The sequence below is a fragment of the Styela clava genome, chromosome 12 (assembly GCF_964204865.1).
Source record: "Styela clava chromosome 12, kaStyClav1.hap1.2, whole genome shotgun sequence".
NCBI classification, from domain to species: Eukaryota; Metazoa; Chordata; class Ascidiacea; order Stolidobranchia; family Styelidae; genus Styela; species Styela clava.
Window position 1 is genome coordinate 13,770,657 of NC_135261.1, and position 21,420 is coordinate 13,792,076.

At 35.2% G+C, this 21,420-nt stretch overlaps 4 protein-coding genes across 4 annotated transcripts; 2 read left to right on the forward strand and 2 right to left on the reverse strand.

The window, feature by feature from the left end:
* The first annotated feature begins 904 nt into the window (after positions 1 to 904).
* LOC120329623 (acidic fibroblast growth factor intracellular-binding protein B-like) lies at positions 905 to 4,171 on the forward strand. The gene is made up of 2 exons (XM_078118430.1): positions 905 to 1,859; positions 2,369 to 4,171. Exon 2 carries the CDS (start codon positions 2,378 to 2,380, stop codon positions 3,437 to 3,439), a length of 1,062 nt encoding a protein of 353 aa, XP_077974556.1. The 5' UTR covers positions 905 to 1,859; positions 2,369 to 2,377; the 3' UTR covers positions 3,440 to 4,171.
* Positions 4,100 to 7,743, forward strand: LOC120329685 (uncharacterized). Its single transcript, XM_039396430.2, has one exon. The coding sequence runs from the start codon at positions 4,207 to 4,209 to the stop codon at positions 7,507 to 7,509; it is 3,303 nt and encodes a 1,100-aa protein (XP_039252364.2). The 5' UTR covers positions 4,100 to 4,206; the 3' UTR covers positions 7,510 to 7,743.
* Positions 7,483 to 10,825, reverse strand: LOC120329686 (malonyl-CoA decarboxylase, mitochondrial-like). The gene is made up of 7 exons (XM_039396431.2): positions 10,477 to 10,825; positions 10,013 to 10,200; positions 9,580 to 9,685; positions 8,837 to 9,032; positions 8,634 to 8,701; positions 8,244 to 8,343; positions 7,483 to 8,046 (listed from the first exon to the last, which is right to left on the reverse strand). Exons 1-7 carry the CDS (start codon positions 10,816 to 10,818, stop codon positions 7,559 to 7,561), a joined length of 1,488 nt encoding a protein of 495 aa, XP_039252365.2. The 5' UTR covers positions 10,819 to 10,825; the 3' UTR covers positions 7,483 to 7,558.
* Positions 10,826 to 11,447: 622 nt separating this feature from the next.
* Positions 11,448 to 12,755, reverse strand: LOC120330421 (DNA-directed RNA polymerases I and III subunit RPAC2-like). Its single transcript, XM_078118431.1, has 2 exons — positions 12,615 to 12,755; positions 11,448 to 12,066 (listed from the first exon to the last, which is right to left on the reverse strand). Exon 2 carries the CDS (start codon positions 12,034 to 12,036, stop codon positions 11,710 to 11,712), a length of 327 nt encoding a protein of 108 aa, XP_077974557.1. The 5' UTR covers positions 12,037 to 12,066; positions 12,615 to 12,755; the 3' UTR covers positions 11,448 to 11,709.
* Between the last annotated feature and the right edge of the window lie 8,665 nt (positions 12,756 to 21,420).

Sequence of the window (21,420 nt, forward strand, 5' to 3'; positions counted from 1 at the left end):
CATAACGTGGAATTTGCAGAAATATTTATCTAGGTATTTTGTAGGGAGAAATTGAATGAAACGCAGAATTATTAGGAAATGTTGGGAGACAAGGAAAATAAGGAAATCTATGATTAGGTGTTTTCATATAAATAATTGCAATAAAATTCTGAAGATTTGAGAATGGCGGAAAGATCGGAAAAAGTAAGAAAATTGGTTAGAAAGCATGAAATGTGTATTTAGGTTTTTTTATACGAAAAATTGCAAATAAATATTAAAGTAGGCCCCTATTCAGAAATGACGGCAAATGCGAGAAGAGCAAGGAAATCGCTGAAAACAGTATACAGTATATGTATTTAGGGGTTTCGTGTAAAAATTGCAAAAAAATGTTGAAATTGAAATTGCGGAAAGAGGAAAGAAATCTCTGAAAAACAGGGAATATATATTTAAGTATTTTTATACAGGAAATTGCGGAAAGAGTCGAAAAAAACAGAAAATATGCATTTAGAGGTTTTTATACAGAAAATTGCAACAAAATGTGGAAGTAGTGAGAAAGGCGGCAGGCGAGAAAGAAAATTGCGGAAAAACAGGAAATATGTATCCAAAGGTTTTCATACAAAAAATTGCATTAAAATGTGGAAGTATTGAGAAATTGTGGGAAAAGGCGGTTTTTGAACAGAAAATTGCAATAAAATATGAAAGTAGTGAGAAATGGCGGAAAGAGTGAAAAAATAGTGTATTTAGGTGTTTTTGAAGTATCCCGTACTTTCACATTCGCGTGTATATTTCACGTTGCTCTCCTTTTAGTGCAATTTCTCCTACACATTATCTAAAATGAAAATTTCCCATTCCATAGAGCGATTTCCCGCCATTCTCGCTTTATAGTAAAATTTTCTGTAGTTTCCGTCATTCCCATTCCATAGAGCGATTTCCCGCCATTCTCGCTTTCTAGTAAAATTTTCTGTAGTTTCCGTCATTGCTGTAGTTCCCGCTTTTTAGTGCAATTTCTCGTACTTTCAAATCCATGTGTATATTTTGCTCTCTCTTTTCAGTGCAGTTTTGCTAAACATACTCTAAAATGTATATTTGCCGTTTCATAGAACGATTTCCGGTCGTTTTCGCTTTTTGTGAAATTTTTCATAGTTCCCGTTTCCGAGTGCAATTTTTCGTACTTCCACACACATATGTCTATTTCCCGTTGCTGTTACTTTTTAGTGCAATATCGTCTGCGCATACTTTAACTATAATGTATATTACCCGTTGAATAGAGCGATTTCACGTCGTTCCCGCTTTTTGGTGAAATTTCCCGCAATTCCCAACATTCCCATTGTTACCGCTTAATGAGTTTAGACTTTTCTGTTTTTTGTCTCGTCACTTTCTGTATCTTTATAACGAACAATTTTTTTGAATTAAACATTCAAAAACAACTAACGATTATATATATGACACCTGCTAAACTCCAAACTCTTGGCAAGTAGGGGATTTCCCTGTCCATAATTTGGGGATTTTTCAAACGCAAGAATCGAAAATAAAAGAAGTTGTTGGAATGCGGATGCTGTTTGGTTCGAATTTGGTTTCCCTTTTATCATTAAGTCTGAAAAAACTGATATAGGTCTGTCGTATATATCACTGCTTATCATCAAATTAATGATAATATATCAATAACTGGCATCGTTTCAATTTTCAAGAAGAGTGCAGGTTTAGCCAATAAAGAACACGTTGTCACCATTTTAGCCAATTAAGAACACGTTGAACGTTGTAGATGAGTTTAATATTGTGGATATACACGGAATACAGACGATGAATACAACATTAGAACATCGAGAGACGAGACGGCACTTATCACGACGATTCGACTCCTAATACAAGACCTTTCAACGGTACCTCTCTTTCAAATATCCAATTGAAACCATATTTATACGTACAGACGTATGTGCGTATGGTGATATCGATTCCATTAGGGTTTGGAATACTAATTACCATATGTTATCGATCCAATTATATTTTTGGTTGTCATCTGTTTGTCTAATTACAACGGGCCCTAGGCTATATCGATCCAATTCATGAATTCGGAGAAATTGGAAATTAGCAATTTCCAGTCTTTTTAATGTATTTTACCTGTAATAACGAATTTATCCCCAAACAGGTACCGTACCCTAACAGTATCGTGTGGTATTTCTAATGTTCCTATCAATTCAATAAGCAATATGGCAACATTTGCACCAGTACAATAAATTGGCCATTTTAAAATTTTTTTTAGCATTATTTCGATATCTAGATTTTCACCCAGCTATCGCCTATCGACAGATTGATATGCATTTTGTACAATGTAAATGGCATTGATCTTCTGTTTGCATAGTTTGACAGTAGGTAACTCATTGTCATTTAGATTAAAATTATGGAGATTCAGCCAGAGATTGATATATTTGTTGGCAATAACACTGTTATTGATATGGATGTATATGATTTATGGCTCCGCAGGGTTTCTGCAACAGATGCTGTGAAGCAGCATAAGATAAAGGGAAAGTCAGTAACTGCAGATTTAGTTCTGAGCGATGTTCTGGATCAATATCGAACATTGGGATTACTTGAAAAATATCTCAAGATACCCTCTAGCCTTGGTCATCAGATGTCCTTCCAACTGACACCAAAAATGCAGAGAGAACTCATCACACGATATTACACATTTGATGAAACTGTCATACGTGAACTTTTAGGAAAGAAACTATCTCGAAACACTTATCAAAGCATGGATGAAATTGCAGATAAAACTGGAATAAATTTACGAAGCTGCATAAGACAGTTTGATAACTGCAGGCGAGTTTTTAAAGCTGTTGAAGAAATACCAGGAATACTGGTTGAAAATATAGGAAAACAGTTTTTGCTTCCCAAGGATTTATCATGGGCATATGCAACTGTTGTGTTTCTTGCAAACCATAGATTTGAATGCACAAAACGAAAACTGAGTCATATGACCCTTAATAATTTTATTACTTGCTCGCAAGTGTTAATTGAAAATTGGTCGTATGGTCATTCCGAGTCTGAAACTCTGGATATGAACGTAGATATAGATCGAGAATTTTTGCATGATCTCAGAGGTGTGAAGTTTTTAGCATCTGATAGAGATCTTGTGGATAAATGTAAAGAGTGTTTAATAAAAAATTCTGCTGCAGGAGGTTCAAGTATTGAAGCAGCTTGCAAACTTTTATGTCGTATTATTCCTACAATTGCATCAGATCTATATCATACTAAAGATCTGAGAGACTTATTTGTAGACATTGTTGAAAAAATTGTAGAGCCAGCTCGTGTTGCTAAATGGTCAAAAACTTTAATGGAAGACTTTTTGGTTAACTATAGCAAATTTTCTATTGAACATCCACAGCTAGTCGTGTTCAAGATAATTTGGTTGCGGTATATCAATGCAATTAACACTTGTATATTACAATCATATTATTGCTAAAACTTATTTTTAAATTTCCTGTTGTTTTTTGTCTCTCTTCAACCCGACGCTGGTTTCATTTGGTAACCTGAGGCCAAGATGCTAACTAGTTTAGGCCTAGTTTGACTATGATTAAAGATTATCTGAATCTCCTTGCTATGAATAATCCTATTTTATATGTTCATACTCATATCAGGGCTACTCAAGTATATATTACCGAAGGTGCGCATACAAACAAAACTTCAAAAATATTTGGGTCCGGACTTTCCAGAAATTATATTTCGGCATCTTTAAACACGCAATTCCTCAGCTGACTAATGATTATTAGCTAATCAAGTTTGTTTGTTGTGGCGTTATAGGTAGTTCTTTTCATATATATTTTTAAATCTATAAAAGTGATTTTATAAAGAAAATTTTAAAAGTGGGGCTGAGGATTCAAAATGAGGAATTATGCGCGGTTCGAATCGAATACCCGAAAGGTCCGGATTCAGACCGCGGTCCGCCAGTTGAGTAGCCCTGCTCTATGTTCTTAAAGCTTTATTACCATACCACAAGTATTTTGTATGGGATATGATAATAATATTGATTTATTTGTTTAGACAAGCATAATTCATTCTACAATACATTGCTATATTATGATTTGGTTGTGTCAATTTGTTTTTTGTGATATAAGTGGAGTAATTGAGCTGCTACTTTATACCCTTCTTAAATTATATATTGTTTGATTGATATGCTTAATTCTCTCATTCAGAATTTAAAAAATGATTCATACCTTATAAATATAGAAAATGGCAGGCAGGTACAAACTTTTGAATCCATTGGATCTGCCTAAAGAAAAAAAGGGAGTAAAGGATGCTGCATCGATTCAATTGGAAAATGATGATGAACCTGCATCCCCTGTTCAGTTACCAGTGAGCGTGGAAGAGATTCATGAGAGACCTGTGCTCACACCTTTAAAAGACAAAGAAATTATGCAATCTGTTGGACTTGTACGACAGTATTTACGAGATACTGGTGTAAATGCAAATATGAATAAATTTACATCAGCTCTTCTCCAAAACAATATTTTGCCTTATAATCCATATCCTGGGTATATCAAGAGATTCCGAAAGTTATCTGAAAAGTTTCATACTAGAAGAGAAACGCTTCAAACAGTACAAAGAAAAATACAACAGTGCCCCACATTCTTGACAGGGACTGGGATTTTGAGTGGAGTGAAATTGCCTGGAGCAAAATTATGGGGACTGCAGCATGTTTTGAGTGGTACAAATCCCAAAATCTTAAACGATTATAGGTCCATTATCAAGTCCTGCACTGTGGATCAAACAAAAATTAGTGAAAAATTTGGTGATGATGTGGCTCTTCTACCAACAATTACTGGTCCTTGTATTTTCTCTGGGTCACTTCATGACCAATGTTTCAAACTTGATGTTAGTGTCTCAGTTCTTGTGACAACCACCGATTTTCAAGTTGCAGCAAAGAATCTTGGTCTTGCAATTTTATTAGATCTTGAACATATATCTTCAAACACAGACCACCTTATTATATCTTTGAAGGTACCGGTAATTTCTGATGATACTTTTGTTACAAAAACATGGAGTGCAGACGAGATACAATCAGTATTATCTTCCGCCAATGTATCAACTAAAGATGAATTTGTGCAAGCCATTGGCGTAGCTGCGCTCAAGAAACATGATACTATTGTACAATTGCTAGCACAAACAAGTAAAGATGCTATTTCAAAGTTGAGTGGCCACTATATAAAAGTTGAAAAATCCTACAACTTAATGACAGTGATGAAAAGTAAGAATTCTGGACAAATGTCATTGTTTATATCGAATGCGCAGTACCAAGCACTTCATGAAGGTTTATTTATCGAGAAATCTGATGCAGAGATTTATCTGAGTGCATTTAAGAAGTATTCTACAGCTGGATCTCCTTTGTCACAGAATGTATGCAATGCTGTGCAAAAAATATGGCAGGAAAGAATCGCGGGAAAGCAAATTGAATCAAACTTGACTGAAATCCTACATCATCAGTTTCTTATGGAGCATGTACAAAACCAGAACAAACCATCATCAACAAAAAATGAAGATTCACTAGCAATACAAATTTATAGAGTTTTACGCGGCTTTGGCCAAAAATTGGAATACATAAGCACTTTAATAACCACATTAAATGACATTGCTTCATCAAAGTTTCTATACTCTGATGTAAAAATATTTCAAAATGTTTTTTCACAGTGTCAAAGTTGTCTTAATGAATTCTTTGATGAAACTGCTCATGAATTGTCTTCAGCTGAAGCCTCAGCACGGCTTGTGATAAGATCATATTTGGGAAAAATCGACAAATTAGCAAATGATCAGAAGTTCAACAAAATAAAACCATATTTGAGCTTTATGAAGGGTTATATTAAAGCCATATCATTTTGTTTAATTGAAGATTCACTTGAAGAGTTTGGCAAAATACGAGCTGCACAATCACAAATAAATGCTGTTTTGCAAGTAGATTTTGGACAAGATCTCAACATTGATCTCCGATCGGATGAATTTCGACATAAAACCGAGACTACCTCATTCACCAGCATCGATAAAAAAATACTAGACTTGTCATTGACAAATGTGGCATCCCCTGCACAAATTTCACCGCATGCCGCTCGAATGCAATACTGCATTGATGTGAGGATTGATGAAGTGTGGAAAACTTTCATGAATAATATGCTTATAATGAAAAACAATCTTCCGGCAAATCCTTACCCAAGCTTAGTCACCTTGCTGCGACAAGCCTCTTTGAAAGTTCAGCTTTTCCGTGAAGACAATTCAGTCATTGTTAGGAGATTGCTTGGCAAACCAAAATCTTATGATGATAAGTTGAAATTATTTTCCATTCCTGGTGCGTCTGCATATGGAACATATAGCGCTGTTTCTGTCCTGAATTCAGTTGGTTTTCGTCAAATTAGCACTATGGCTTCTAGTGTAGCAATAATACCTCCACAGTCAGGAAAAGGAACACCTGCTGTAGCAGCTGGTGCATTCGAGCTGAAATGCTTTACAGCAATTTCAAATGAAGCTTTACTGTATGGATCAGTGACGCCCTATATATCAACTATTACTGTCAACGAATACTGTTTCATCAAGGGCTCACCGGCTCAAAAACATGATGGAATATTGAGGTTTTCAAAAGTACTGTTGATTAACCTTGGAAACTTACAAACTCAGGGTATTTTGCCAGTGAGAGCATTTTTTTCTGATGTGAATTTGAAACTTAATGATTTGAATGCTGTTTCATCGGAGTTTCACAACCAGTTTGTGTCTACTGTTGATACTCAACAACCCATTATGATACATTTGCTTATGCCCCTGGACTGGCGTTACGTACTAATTAAAAAGATAATCCATGTTTATTTTGTGAATGAAATGACAGATGACACTACATTTTTGACGAAACATGATCCATTCGCACCTCTGTGCCAGGTCTTTCTAAATGGAATTGATGCCGCTGAATACACAAGACGTATTCAGATTTTTGACAAAACGAATGATGATTTATTAAAAAGTAAGATCATGGAGACATGGAATGAATTTGATTGGCCATCATTCGCACAATTTTTACTTGTGCAAGGAATTGGTACCAGTGCCGGAGAAGACTTCACTGAAAAAAGAATTGAAGCAATAGGTTTCGGTTGGAAGTTATTTCATAGTCCCTATGGTGCACTGCACTACTCATCTGATATTGCTAAAGGTATAAGGGAAGGATTAAAATATGATAGTATCTCAGACACGGCATCAACAGTAAGAAAGAACCTCAAATTGATGCTTGCAGGTTATCGTAATATTCTGAATAGTACTTTAACAGCGCAAGGTACAATGTCATCATCAGCGCTGAATCTCTATTGTCAAGACTTGCTTCAAAACGCTGCACCATTTGATCTTTCAGCTGGTACAGTGAGACTAGCACAAGAGTCAAATTTGCCAAGAGTGCTCGATCATGTTGCAAGTATCACACAAGCGATTTCAGATTCCATTGCTATGGATCTGGTTGAATGCTTTCCATCAATAAGAAAGATTGTCGACTCCAAAACAAAGTACTGAATTATCATTTATTTATTGCACAGTTGAATGTATATAAATTAACATAAAATTACAAATGACTGGACAAGTGATCTTTTAACAATCTGTGAACTTTTTCAGACATATCAATAGTCTGCTTTGTGATATATTCATTTGAATTATCTGCCATTTTATTTAAAAAATAGCGATAATTCACCATGAGGCCGCAAGACTGTTGCATCCCAGATAGGCTTTCATCAGCCATCCAATTGACCCTCCATACTGTAGCACCATTTTTAAGATGAAAATTGGTGACCGGGTCCAGAGCATAGCTACGTCGTTTGATTTTGCATATGTAGATTGCACACAATTTCGTCAGAAGTTTCCTTACATGAACATCATGCTTTTTGTTCTTCAATTTTCTTGTATCTGTAACCAATTCTTTGAGATAATCATTCAAGTTTTCAGATGCATCCTCATATTGGCTTCTCACACATTCCAGGTCACCCAAATCAGAGTCTTCTAATTGCATAGCCAATGATCCATCATTAAGTCCACTGAGTAACCATCTCCTAAAACCTGATCATTAAAAATTTTTGTGAAATCGCTTATATTGCTGTAAATTTGTTACCAAAATGACTTTTTTCGTTCATTTTATACCTATAATTTTTACTGAATTTGCACATAGAATAAACTATATTTTTGTATCATAAAGTATTGATGATGTGCTAGGAGTTAGGGAGTACAATGTTCGACAGACTATGAACGCAACTTACCAGGAATTGGAGAGAGACTTGAAAACGTTTCCAAGCCTGGTAATTCAGATTTGAGCTGATCCACTACAGCTTGTATCAGGTAGGCACCAAGTTCAATTCCCTTAACAAAAAGAAGTGAAAACGATTTGAAAATCGAACAATGCTTCAATACATCACTCAAAGGGTAATGTAATCATATCAGAATATTTAAAATGAGGATAGTTAGTAGGCCTACACACTCAATAACCGTCAGAATATAGATGCATTATATTTCCCAGTTAAAAAAACATTGGATTCCAAATCTTGTGATGAAATTAGGTCAATGAATAACCATACCGATAGGTATAGAATATAGATCAAGGCCTAATGCAATCAAGGTTTACTGCTTATATCAACATAATCAGAAACTACCTGAAGCCCCTTCTGTGTTGAAGTGATTGAGTAAAATATTGCACAATTTGCTTCCTGTGGATCATAACCTAAAAGATAGATTTTAAAGATATATTTGAGTAGTCCTTATTAAACAATATTTGAATGTTCGCAATCCTTGTTCTCAGCTGATGAAGAACTACACTGAATTTCAAACTGTGTAGTATTTTGGAATGTTCACTTACCCTTTTCAGTCTCTCTGTAATCTAATATTTCCTTAATGTTATCAGATATATCTTGAGTCAACGCAACATGTAGAACAATGATAGGTTCATGCGGCATGCTTTCGTGAAAAAATGAATAACAACGGCGATTGGGACCCAGTCTGTGTTTCAAGTCCATCCAATTTCTAACTGTATGTACAGCTTCATGCTTTGCCAACTGATAAAATGAAAAATTGGAATTTAAAAAAGTTTCAAAGATGGACTAAAATCATAGAAATCTTTGTGGGCACGATGGCCTACTGATTGAAACATTAGACCTAACTGTTTGACACAACAGCGTATACTCTGGTTCAAATTTCATGTCCCCCACCTCACCCCAAATTGGGCAGGCAATGTCGTACTAACAGCTCCGATCATCTCGTTAGATGTCACATGCTGCTTGTACACGGCCTCGTTCAGAGTGAAAAGCTTGTATGAATTTATTTTCGAAAGATGTATTGGGTACTTTCTAAACCATATAGACATTACTACACGTTTTCATTCAAACAGGGGTTAATTTGTCATTTAAAGTCATGCATGAGATATTTCCATTCACTAGCCCAGAACTGGGCAATTAGTAGGCAATGGAAATTCATGGAAATGGGACGGATGGAACACTTCTATGGGTCGTCTGGCCCGTGGGCCGTAATTTTGCCCACCCCTGCACAAGCCTATACCACCTCAAGTATCTGCTTTATATGAAACACAAACAACAATAAACAAACCTTTTCAAGTATGTTAGCAGAAGTTTCCCATGTTATTCTACGAAGTTGAAGGAGTCCTACAGAAAACCACAGGCTCAGTATTTCCTTGATATCTTCTGACAAATGCCTGGAAAACAATCATCAACAACAGTTAATTTGCAGTTTAAGATAGCTGAGCCACTTCATGAGTGTATCGGTAGCACATCAGGTATTTATACCCTATTTATTGAATTTGTTTGATGAAATAACAACCATTCATTCAAAGCTGCCTATAATTTGTGCACTCTGTGCAATTTTAATAATTCCCAAGCCCCCTATAGACTGAAAAGTATATAGCCCAATATTAGTGCGAAATTCCAAATACTTCTTGATCCTGTTGTTATTAATTAATAAATGCACCCTTAGAATATAGAAAAAACTTATTGAGATATTTGGTTATCACATAGTCTCTTACAAGACAGCATCTGCTTCCTCTCTTGGCCCTTCGCCTCTCCTGGCTTCAGTAATTGTATCTTTTCTCATGTCAATCAAGAATTTCACTCCGTCATTTAGACTGCCGAGTTGAGTGAGAAACGTATAATATGTTGGTTTCAATAATTGGTTTAATTTCCTTTCACTTCGGAGTAGTGTTGATATTCCATTCTTAAAAAAAGGAACGCAGTTATTATTTGGTTGCTTATTTATAAATAAACAACTCTACAAATATTTATATGCAGAAATTATATCAACAATACAACTTGCTATACACTTTTACGTACTAAATGACAAGTGGCAAGTTTCAACACCATATTTATGAAAAACATTTTCCATGGTTATACATTATTTATTAAATTATTGGTTCTGCAAGTAATACTCAATACTATATTATTTATTGATATTCTAATAAAATACTTGAATGAACAGTTGCAAAACACTTACTTTATCCTTGTATGAATTAGCCAAGCTCTCACATTGCTTCTGGAGTAATTCTCTGTTACATCCATATGTTTTAAATAAAGATAAATATATATTTCTTTTTTCATAGTCTGACATGGTTTTGTAAATTTCCACAAATTTTTCAAGACTTTCCTTCTTCAAAATCCTTCCTCCGTCTTGTCTATATTTTTCATTTTCGACTGATTTCATAATGTCATTGGTCAAGTTTTCCATATCACTGTTACTTGAAGAAAAGCGAGACAGCTTTAAACTTGTCATCTCTTGGCTTTGCAGCATACCGAATGATGATCGCCATATAAATGATTTAACTCTACGTACTATCATGTCATTTCTAAAAATAATAATAACTTTATGGTCATATACCATTGACACATATCAGTGATAAAAGAAATCATTTCAATATTCATTAATTAATAGCAGTCACAAAAATTGCATCACACCGATACAATAAGTCATACATGATAAGGACCAACTCAATCAGATTGAATTTCCCAAACAATAGATAGTTGTGTAAGCGTGGGTATTTATCCAAACCAGGCAGCCATATCTCAACAGTCAGGCAGTGTGGGTATAAGTCAGGGTGGTCCAAGGTTGTCGGCATCGCGGGCCACAAAAGTGCTAATAATAGGTAAACAGTGCAATATAAAACAAACATTTTCATTGTCCAAACACTTGATCATTATTTGTCATTCATCAAGCTAACCCATGAAAAAAACACTAAAAAACTCACTAAAACCTGCAAAAATCTTACTATATCTACATTTAGTGTAAGATTTCAAACTCTTCATAACGGAGAAAGTGTCACAGGAAGAAAATGTCGTTTTAGATGTCACCAACACAACTTGCGGGCATATCAAACAAGCATTGTGGCATTTTCTGGTTATTTTTATGCTAAAACTACACCAAATGGGATTTTTTGTTTACTCTCCCGCAAATGCGACGTGGGCCACAGATAATGGAGCGGCGTGCCACATGTGGCCCGCAGGCCTGGGTTTGGACCACCCTGGTATAAGTCACTTGACTCCTGATCATAAGAATCTCTTTGATGAAGTCTTTGATAAATAGTAACTCAAGTCGAGTCAATGACTCAAAGCTGCATCAAGTCAAACAGAGTGATTTCAAACTGAATTTCTACACCCCGATTAAGTATACTTAATTCGTTTTGGAAATAGGAATCTCAGAAACTAGTATCCACAGCACAAAATCAGTGATTCATCAATCTTGATCTTTTTCAAATTTGAATATGGCATCTTCAAAGGTTTTTAAAACATGATCCGAAGTGTTCAGCAGTTCTTCCAATCCTTTTCTAAGAACATCAGTAGGAGATACACCATTTGTTTGTATTCTTAAATTAAGTTTATTCTCAGCTGGATGAGGAATAGAATATCCACAAAATTCTACTTCTGGATTTTTCATAATTATGTATCGAAGAGCATTCCCAAGTGTGTGATCTTCATCATAGAAAACAAACGTACAGCAATTTTCTCCACTCCCATCTTCAAGGGGTTCAATTTGTAATTTTGCTTGTGAGGCATTCAACATTTTCAATATATTTGTGTACACTGGTATATGCTGATATAAACAAGATAAAAGCTGTCTTCATTACATAAACACTTAGTTAGCTAGATTCGAAATGCCACCAACTCTGTCTGTCTGTAGATTAGAAGGCTGACGATCAACTCACAGAGCAGCAGAGGCAACTGACTACAGAGATTGGAGATGTCTGATGAGTTGTTCGCCTTTTCCATGGTGACGTTATAAGACTACCGTATATGAGTGTAAATTCAATCTTTTCAGGGCTCCAATGGCAAGAAAAACACATTAATATTTTTATGTGTATAAGTGACCATGTTACACAAATACCTGAATACAGTCTACAGACAGACAGAGGAAACTGGGTCTGTCTATGGTAACATCAGTGATGTTAGACCGCCGACGTCAAATTGTCACCGGTACGGTATATACAGATATAGGACTGTGTGCGTTTGAATTTTGTTGATATTGGATTTTCGAATGCGTATTTTTAAACATAATAAAACCTTTATACATTGCAGTAACACACATAACATTAGTCTACATTGTGAACTCGACTACCGAGCAATGAGAGGCAGACAACTCACCAGTCGAGCAATCGCTATACGAAGTTACGATGTCGATTGTCGATGCTCCGAAATAAGGAACAAAATCCTTGCGAAACAAGAACAGATGAACACAACACCAAAGATTGCACAATACGAAACAAGAAGAAAATCCCCGCTTGAACGTGACAAGGATCGGATTACTGGAGTCGAAAACTGATTAACATTTTTTGAATGTCTTGCAGTAAAGAGTCGTATGTAAAGTTTTCTCGACTACACAGCCTGGTATCAGGTACGCAAAATAGCAACGAAACAATAAATGACAAAATTTTATTTTAACGCATATGTTTGGTGCCTTGGACACACTAAGGATAATAATATTAATAACAATAAAACAACAACAAGACATTGAATTTCTTTTTTTTAAATATAAAAATTAAACAGGAAATCAAAAAAAAAAAAAAAAAGTGGATGTTCAGGCATTTTTCTAATCACTATCTATCTATGAATATTTGATCATATTTATGCATGAATTTTAGACATTTAAATATATTCATTAAAGCCGGTATTGCATAGAATATGTCACATAATGATTGATCTATGTATGAGATCATCCATGTGTTCATGAAATAATAAATCATGTGTGACGACCCTTGTTATATCTGTTAAATCAGGGGTGCCATGTAAAATCTTTGGTCAAACTCGTGTGTATTCGAGGGCGGCATTGCAGTTTTTATTTTTAATAATGTATACTTTGGGCATATTTTTAGATAGGTGTATTTTGTGATTTATATTGTGATGTAATTAAACAGCCAAATAAAGTTTTGCTTTTTCCCTAAATTTCAAATGGCATTTGCATATTAATTTCTTGCATTTCAATAATATTGCAATTTACTTTATTTATTACAAAAAAATCATAAATTTTCATATACAAACATCCAAAACATTTTTAAAAAAGAAAAATGCATATACTAAAAATGACTTAATCTTAATATATAACCTAAAATTTACAAAAATACAGAATAAACTTAAACATCTTACTAATATCAGGCTGAAATTTTACAGATTTTACAGTAGGCTACCAACTCTTATTAACGAGATCACATGATCATCGGTTAATTGGGATCGTTGAGAATGTTTGATTAATTTCAGAAATTTCTCCCTTATTTGTAATTTAGCATCACAAGCTCGAATAAAAACCGCAAGTTGTGCAGTGCCTGATATATCACACAATTCATCAATTGATAAGAAAAAACATTCGGAGTCAGAAGAGGCAAATTTGATTTGTTCTTCTAAATTTGCGGACATCTTATCAATTCAAGTAGCAATTGTATTTCTTGTCAATGATAAATTTTCAACTGTTCCAACTGTTTTTACAAGACAAGTTCGCTGCTGATTAGCTGTGCTTTCAACTGCAACAGTTTCATGTTTCGAAGTTGATCTTTAAATTTGTCATATTGACTGCTGGGCTTATTCTGATATTGTCCACTTATATTGTATTTATTCATTGTACTGATAGAAAAGTGACAAATTAAACAGTGTGCTTTCGAATTTTGAGAAATATTGCAACTCCCATTTTTATAGAAAATGCCATAGGTCAAAACAAGAACAAAAAAATTGTAATTTTGCAAAACTACTTTCAGTAATTTGTCGTGTTCTACGTGGATGATCAATTTCGATTTGAAAGTTTTGAAAAATGTATTACATTCAGAATATAGATAAAAAACCTTACAAAATATATCGATATTTGTTGAGCGTTCGAGGGCCGCATTGGAAGTTCCATATGGCTGCGAGTTTGACACCCCTGTGTTAAATGATGTCATGTGATATTTTTCCATATTTGATATTGAAGACACTGGGGACGCTGTGACACTGTTGGTCTGTCTTCTGGGTGTAGTCTGCTAGCGTGTGCTGTGGTTGGTACCGGTACAGTGTGGTTGTTTCGGTTGGATTTTGGGTGTTTTGTGTCTGTGTGAGTGCCTCTGGTCTACGGTGGGTTATCGGGGATGTTTGTTTGTGGTTTTGTGACTGTTGGATTGGGATTGGTTGGATGTTTTTGTGATGGGCAGTGAGCTAATGTTGGGTCCCTGTTGCTGTTTGCGTGTAGTGCCATTGCAGTTTATTTAGTGTTGTATTTCCAGTTTTATCATGGAATTTACTATCATCAGTATTGTTCAAATGGTGTGCACATATAGAATTGTTTATAGTCTTTCAAAATGCCTGTCATGAGTTATTTTCAGCCTATTTTGCAAATTGTGCAAGTGTTTTTATGGTGTATATTGCTTTCTTACATTTTACTGCCTTGTATTGTTGTTTTTGTTGTGTGCTTTCCGTTTCTTTGGAGTGTTTGATAATTGATTGTATAAACCGTTTCATTGGAGGATAATTAATCAATAGAACAAAATAGCATAAATTGAAGTGAATATTGAGAGGAAACTTGACGTCGAACCATATTGCAAGATATTCTGAACTTGGATAATTATTTCATAGACTGCCGGTACGCTACACATGTATTTTTTAAGTGTTAGTAAGTTTATTTCGACGCCATAATCAGCATAACAATAAAATGATTGATAAAAACAAACAAATCAAAAATTGATTATAAAATCAGGGTTCAAAATAAAACCTTAGTTAGGTTTAAAACGTACAGAATGTATATAAGATGAAAGGTTTTGCTAAGAAGAAGCGGTACGTGTTCACTCACCTAAAATAATTGAAAATTGAAATATTTCACAAATGCACCCACGCCCAACCAAAGTTAGAAGAATTGGGCCGGACCACTTAATTCAACAAATAAGGAGCCAATTATAGTAATTATAGAGCTAGCCACTGAATTCGTCATAACAAAACTAACTGAAAAACAGAAAATAAATCAGCGAGTAGAATATTCAAGGATCACGTATTAGGAAACAGCACTACTCTATACTTTGGTTGAAAAGAAATTATTGTTTTGAGTAGATATTGATCATTAGTTATTTATCTTTAAAACGCTTGTTGGAAGACCTGAGTTGTATTGTGATTGGGACACAAGGTGAATTTAGGTTGAGGTATACGTTTATTTCGACTCCATAATCAGATAAAATAATAGATAAAGACAAAAAAAGAAGAAAATAACTGATTAAAGAATCGGGAAAGCAAACAAAACCTCAAGTAAGGTTTAAAGCGTACAGATTTTAGATGGAAAGGTATTGATGAAAGAAGTAGTACGTTTTGCTCACCCAAAAGTATAAAACAAATTAAAGCACGCACACACACATCATCGAGACATGATAAGGTTGAAAGTTAAAAAAAAGCGACTTGAAATCAATTAAATTAGTCAGTAAAAAAATATATATATATAAAAACAAATAAAAAATTAGTAAATTCTTTTGCCACACCAAATTAATAATTTTATGAGGATTGCCAAATTGGATACCGTATTAGTCAACAAGAGTTATATACTGTGGATCGAAAAACATTCCTCAAAAGATATCGTCAAGCTGATTATAATTGGAGTCACCTAATGCCAAATTGCCAAAAATATACACGCAGGACACAGCATATAGTACTACAGCAAGTTAAAATGTAGGAGATAATCCAAATATAGCTCGACTGGTCTTCTAATTACAATAATTGGTACAGGAGTTAAATTATACCTTCTACAACCCTCACAAAGAATCACACCCCCAAATGGAAAACAAAGATCATGCATGTGGAGTATTAGAAACCCAACATTAAAAAAAAGAAACATGCGCATTCAGATGTCAGAATGTGAACAGCCATATGAGGAAAAATCTTATGCTACGCATGCTATAGAACAAACTAAATGGCCAACTAGAATGCAAAACAGATGAAGAAAGTTTAACTGCTTGTTCAAAAATAAATTATCAATCTCAGGTACAATAACAATATTATGGTTGTTCAACGTTCTCATGAAAATAATAAATATGTGCAGGTGAGGGGTGTCCCAACATATGTCATGGTTTTTCTTTGGAGGTTGTAGCTAATTAAAATCTATATCATTGTGATTCTGAAAAAATAACTTCCAATATTTGGATACCAAGTAAGACTTGACTTTTTTCTGAAATGATTTTTTGGATTTCAATGTTTTCAAATTCAAGGGGAGAGAATTCCACAGCTTGGGCCCAGTATATAATAGGGCAGGGGTGGGGAACCTTTTTTGGCTCGCGTGCCAAAATCGGCTAAATTTAACAACAACATTCTTCCGCGTGCCGATAGTCCAGCGGATAAGAGGTAAAATCATGCACTTTTGGAAGCAAGCATGAAACTTGGCACACATGTGCAGTAGCATCCCCTGATCAATTTTGGATATGGTGCCACCCGAGAAAATACCTCGTTGCCATGGAAACGAGGCATCATCCGTATTGCTATTTAAGTGAAATGAACATTACTTTATTAAAGAATATTTTCAAGACAAGTGAACGGATGTGTATATAAGAAGTGAAGAATATGATCAGAAGTGCATTTTGACAATTTCCCTTGATAATAGAATACCTGGTTACCATGGAAACGAGGTATCATTATCGACCAAACGCGATTATTTGTCGCACAACCTGTATTTTCTGTTATTGTCATGAATCACAAATTAATTAAGCTACATTTATTTTCAAAATGTAATTCCTTTTGTGCTCAATTCACTGACATCTCCAATGATATACTTTTAAACTCATAGCCACGTAAAGCTGGTGAAAATATAAAATATATATCTCATAGCTGACGGATTATTGTTATCTTGGAGCTATCATATCGTCATCATATATATTAATAAAGATAAATTCATTCTCTTAACTCTGGCATGGAGTATATCAGCCAGATAAAAACGGAAAACTTGCATTATATTTCAGCTCAAACTCGGCTGGAATCGTTGATTATTGTAATATATATCTAACGTCGCCGTATGTAAGTGCTATAATAAAAAATAAATAGAAAAACGATTGAAATATTTATATTTTCCAAAAATATATTCCACAAAGACTCCCCAATAACTAGTGGGGGAGATTTTACTATTTAGATATATACTCCTGCACTTTTGGATGCAAGCATGAAATTTGGCACACATGTACAGTAGCATCCCCTGATCAATTTTGCAACGTAAGTCGTTATTTCCGCAATCCCCATCACAGAAACATAGTGGTGTACATGCTAAATCAGCACGGACACATTTGCAGCAAGCAGCACAACCTTTCTTGCAGCCACAATGAATCAGCTCTGTGCAAATTTTTGCTGCTCCAGGGATAGTCATCCATCTTGGAAAAAATTTGTCTCCTACTTTTTCCCATTCCCATCTCTGTGCATCAGGTAAATTTGGTGAAACCTCTATTGCTTTGCTCCAAATAAACACACCTTGGAAGATTGCCTTTACGTATATGTTGCAACAGAGAATTTGATGTAGGGGGGATGTTCTCTGGCATTTTCCCTTTCTTTGTAAACAGATGATGTTGTAGCTCATTAACCTGAGGGGAAATAAAATAATTATCCGAGAGGAAAGCTTCTGCTTCTGAAGTTTGTTCAATATCCAACGAGTCTAAATTATTTTTTGGCTTACCTAGCTGGCACATGTCGATAGATAAAGGTCGAAATGTTGTCGATTCTAGTCATCAATTAGTATTCAACAGTATTTTAACATCTATCTAACATCTGAGTAATTGCTAAGTTCAACTGTACATACCTGTGACAACATACTTGTCCAATCGTAGAGCAGAATGATGAATTTTTCAATCTCCATGCATTGTGCAGGCACTTCGCTTGTCCCCTCTAGCTTCAGTAGGCTTAACAGCGTCTTAGTCAGATCTGGAAGATTTTCCCACGTCGTCCAAGCCCTCTTTTTGCCATGACCAAGGAAGAAAGACGTTGTGTCACATCCTGTTAGAGCGTGAAATAGGAGTAAACTCTGCGACTTTTCCTTCCCGAGCTTCTTGGAAATTTCATGAATCGGTAGAATCCTTGGATTCTTTCCTGTTCCGAACATGACCCAGTGTTCTGAAACTTCAACTTCATCAACAACCGCAACTGCAAGTGCAACAATGTCAGTGTCCACAGTTCGTATCAGGATTGAACTATAACCTGATGCAGTAGCATCTGCAACATGTACCATCATTCTCGTGTCCGCTTCCTCGCGTGAGCATAGTGCAAGAATGTGTGTTTCCCTTGTTGGATGACAAACGACCCCTTCTTTTAGGGTAACAATCAGCTCTTTTCCTCCTGTTTCAAGGTCTCCAGCTTCCATAGACAGAAAAAAGAAAAGCTCCTTCTTATTTTCATCCAATCTAAAAAATGCTTGCCGGTCAGTGGGCAGAGGTGCTGACGAAGGCACCCTTCTACGTTGGCCTCTTCCTCTTCTTTCTCTCGAGCCTGCTTTTAAGCTGTAATCAAAATAATCATCCCACACTAAATCGACTCGTTGAGCTTTATTGAGCCATGATTTTAGATGTGGAAGAAACATCGAGATACTGTAATCTTTGAATGTTTTACAATTTTTCGTATGTACACCACTATGTTTCTGTGATGGGGATTGCGGAAATAACGACTGACATTGCAGTCAAATTGAGTGTGCCAAGTGTGCCAAGTTTCATGCCTACATCCAAAAGTGCAGGAGTATATATCTAAATAGTGGAATATATTTTTGGAAAATATAAATATTTCAATCGCTTTTCTATTTATTTTTTATTGTAGCACTCACATACGGCGACGTTAGATATATATTACAATAATCAACGATTCCAGCCGAGTTTGAGCTGAAATATAATGCAAGTTTTCCGTTTCTATCTGGCTGATATACTCCATGCCAGAGTTAAGAGAATGAATTTATCTTTAATAATATATATGATGACGATATGATAGCTCCAAGATAACAATAATCCGTCAGCTATGAGATATATATTTTATATTTTCACCAGCTTTACGTGGCTATGAGTTTAAAAGTATACCATTGGCGATGTCAGTGGATTGAGCACAAAAGGAATTGCATTTTGAAAGTGAATGTAGCTTAATTAATTTGTGATTCATGACAATAACAGAAAATACAGGTTGTGCGACAAATAATCGCGTCTGATCGATGATGATACCTCGTTACCATGGTAACCAGGTATTCTGTTATCAAGGGAAATTGTCAAAATGCACTTCTGATTATATTCTTCACTTCTTACATACACATCGGTTCACATGTCTTGAAAATATCCTTTAATAAAGTAATGTTCATTTCACTTAAATAGCAATACGGATGATGCCTCGTTTCCATGGCAACGAGGTATTTTCATGGATGGCACCATATCCAAAATTAATCAGAATATGCTACTGTTAATGTGTGCCAAGTTTCATGATTGCTTCCAAAAGTGCACAATTCCATCATTTTTGAGGTCTTGTCCGCTGGACTACGACCAAATTTAAAAATAATGCTTTGATACTTACTTTCAAAGCAAAAATACATAATAATAAACCTTTCAAACATGTACAGACAGATTCACTATTCGGATAAATATCAGTCTGACAAATAGATTTGATTACTTTTCTTATTCTATATCAGTGAGACTCCTACTGCTGCATTACCGCTGATAGAGAATTTACATTGGGTTTATATTTTGTAACTTTCAAAAAATACACGAACTACTGGTTTCAACTTCCAGGCCACTCCTGTTACGAGACTTATTAAAGTTCCAATCATAACTGAGAACAAAGATTCACACAGGCATATGCAGATGATAACAAGTAGAGCAGTGGTCGTCAAACTTTATGTACTTTCGGGCCAAATATACACACATTCCCTGTAGCGCGCAGGCCGCAATATTTCCGCCTTCGAACAATCGCTAGATTGAATTTCAAATTGTGGCGCATTCACACCTTCTATTATTGTGTTAAAAGCCTGCTACTATGAGATGTGTATGTGCCGTTTTTCAATATATATATATATTGTCCAACAACATATTGTTTTTATTTACTTGTTATTAATGTGAAGGATGATGTTTTTAGGCTAACTTGCCCGCCACGGTACGTCGTCCAAAAGATCCTTGACAAGCGAGTACGAAGTTTATTCCAAGTGTAATGCATTTTAGATAAAGCTGTTCGCAGCAATATGTGCTTCCGAACGTGCCCATTACATGTTTTGCACTGTCGCATAGATCAGCTGTGGCGCAGTCTTGGTCTCGGGTCGAATTTTTTCGTCGAAGCACATTGGAATGTTCAGCTCTCGTCGCGAGCTACCCCGCGTTTTCCAAACATTTTTTAATTTTAAAAATCACAATTAACTCGAACGTCATGCAACTGACCTACATATTACAAAACAAGCGTCATGCAGCAGAACTTGTTACCACATAAATCCGCGTATAGACAATAACAAATTTGGGATCGATTTTTGTTTCATTTAATAAATGTCGGGTTGTTCGAGGGCCGCAACAAATTAGCTCCCGGGCCGCATTTGGCCCTCAGTTTACCGACCCCTGTTGTAGAGTAATGCATTGAAAAGTTTTTAAGTTTTAAAAAAATTCTCGGGAATGGCATCCCAAATATGTAATAATTCGTTTTCTGCACTTCTCTCTTGTATTCCCTTTCCTAATAGCTTATATTTCTTTCGAAATCAATACATAACAGTAAGTTAGCAAGTATCTCTAACCAACATGAGCTGCACAACCTCATAAATCAATCAGAAATATATATTACGTAACAATGTAGCCAAACGTCGTGAACTCTGTAATTCGTCACGAGCTCAGTTGTTACGCCATAATATATATATTTCTTTGAAGCCATATACCATGAAAAGACAAAAAGAGTTTAAATAAATAACAGATTGTTAACAAACGATAATGAATAAACGAACACCGAGTTTTATCAGATAATTCAGTCTTGAAACTTTTTA

Coding starts and splice junctions, on each gene's coding strand:
- LOC120329623 (XM_078118430.1), top strand. CDS start 2,378: ATGGAGATTCAGCCAGAGATTGATATATTTGTTGGCAATAACACTGTT.
- LOC120329685 (XM_039396430.2), top strand. CDS start 4,207: ATGGCAGGCAGGTACAAACTTTTGAATCCATTGGATCTGCCTAAAGAA.
- LOC120329686 (XM_039396431.2), bottom strand. CDS start 10,818: ATGATAGTACGTAGAGTTAAATCATTTATATGGCGATCATCATTCGGT. Junction 9,686..10,012: donor GAGGAAGCAGATGCTGTCTT/GTAAGAGACTAT, acceptor ATTGTTTTCCAG/GCATTTGTCAGAAGATATCA. Junction 8,047..8,243: donor AAGTCTCTCTCCAATTCCTG/GTAAGTTGCGTT, acceptor TTTAATGATCAG/GTTTTAGGAGATGGTTACTC.
- LOC120330421 (XM_078118431.1), bottom strand. CDS start 12,036: ATGTTGAATGCCTCACAAGCAAAATTACAAATTGAACCCCTTGAAGAT.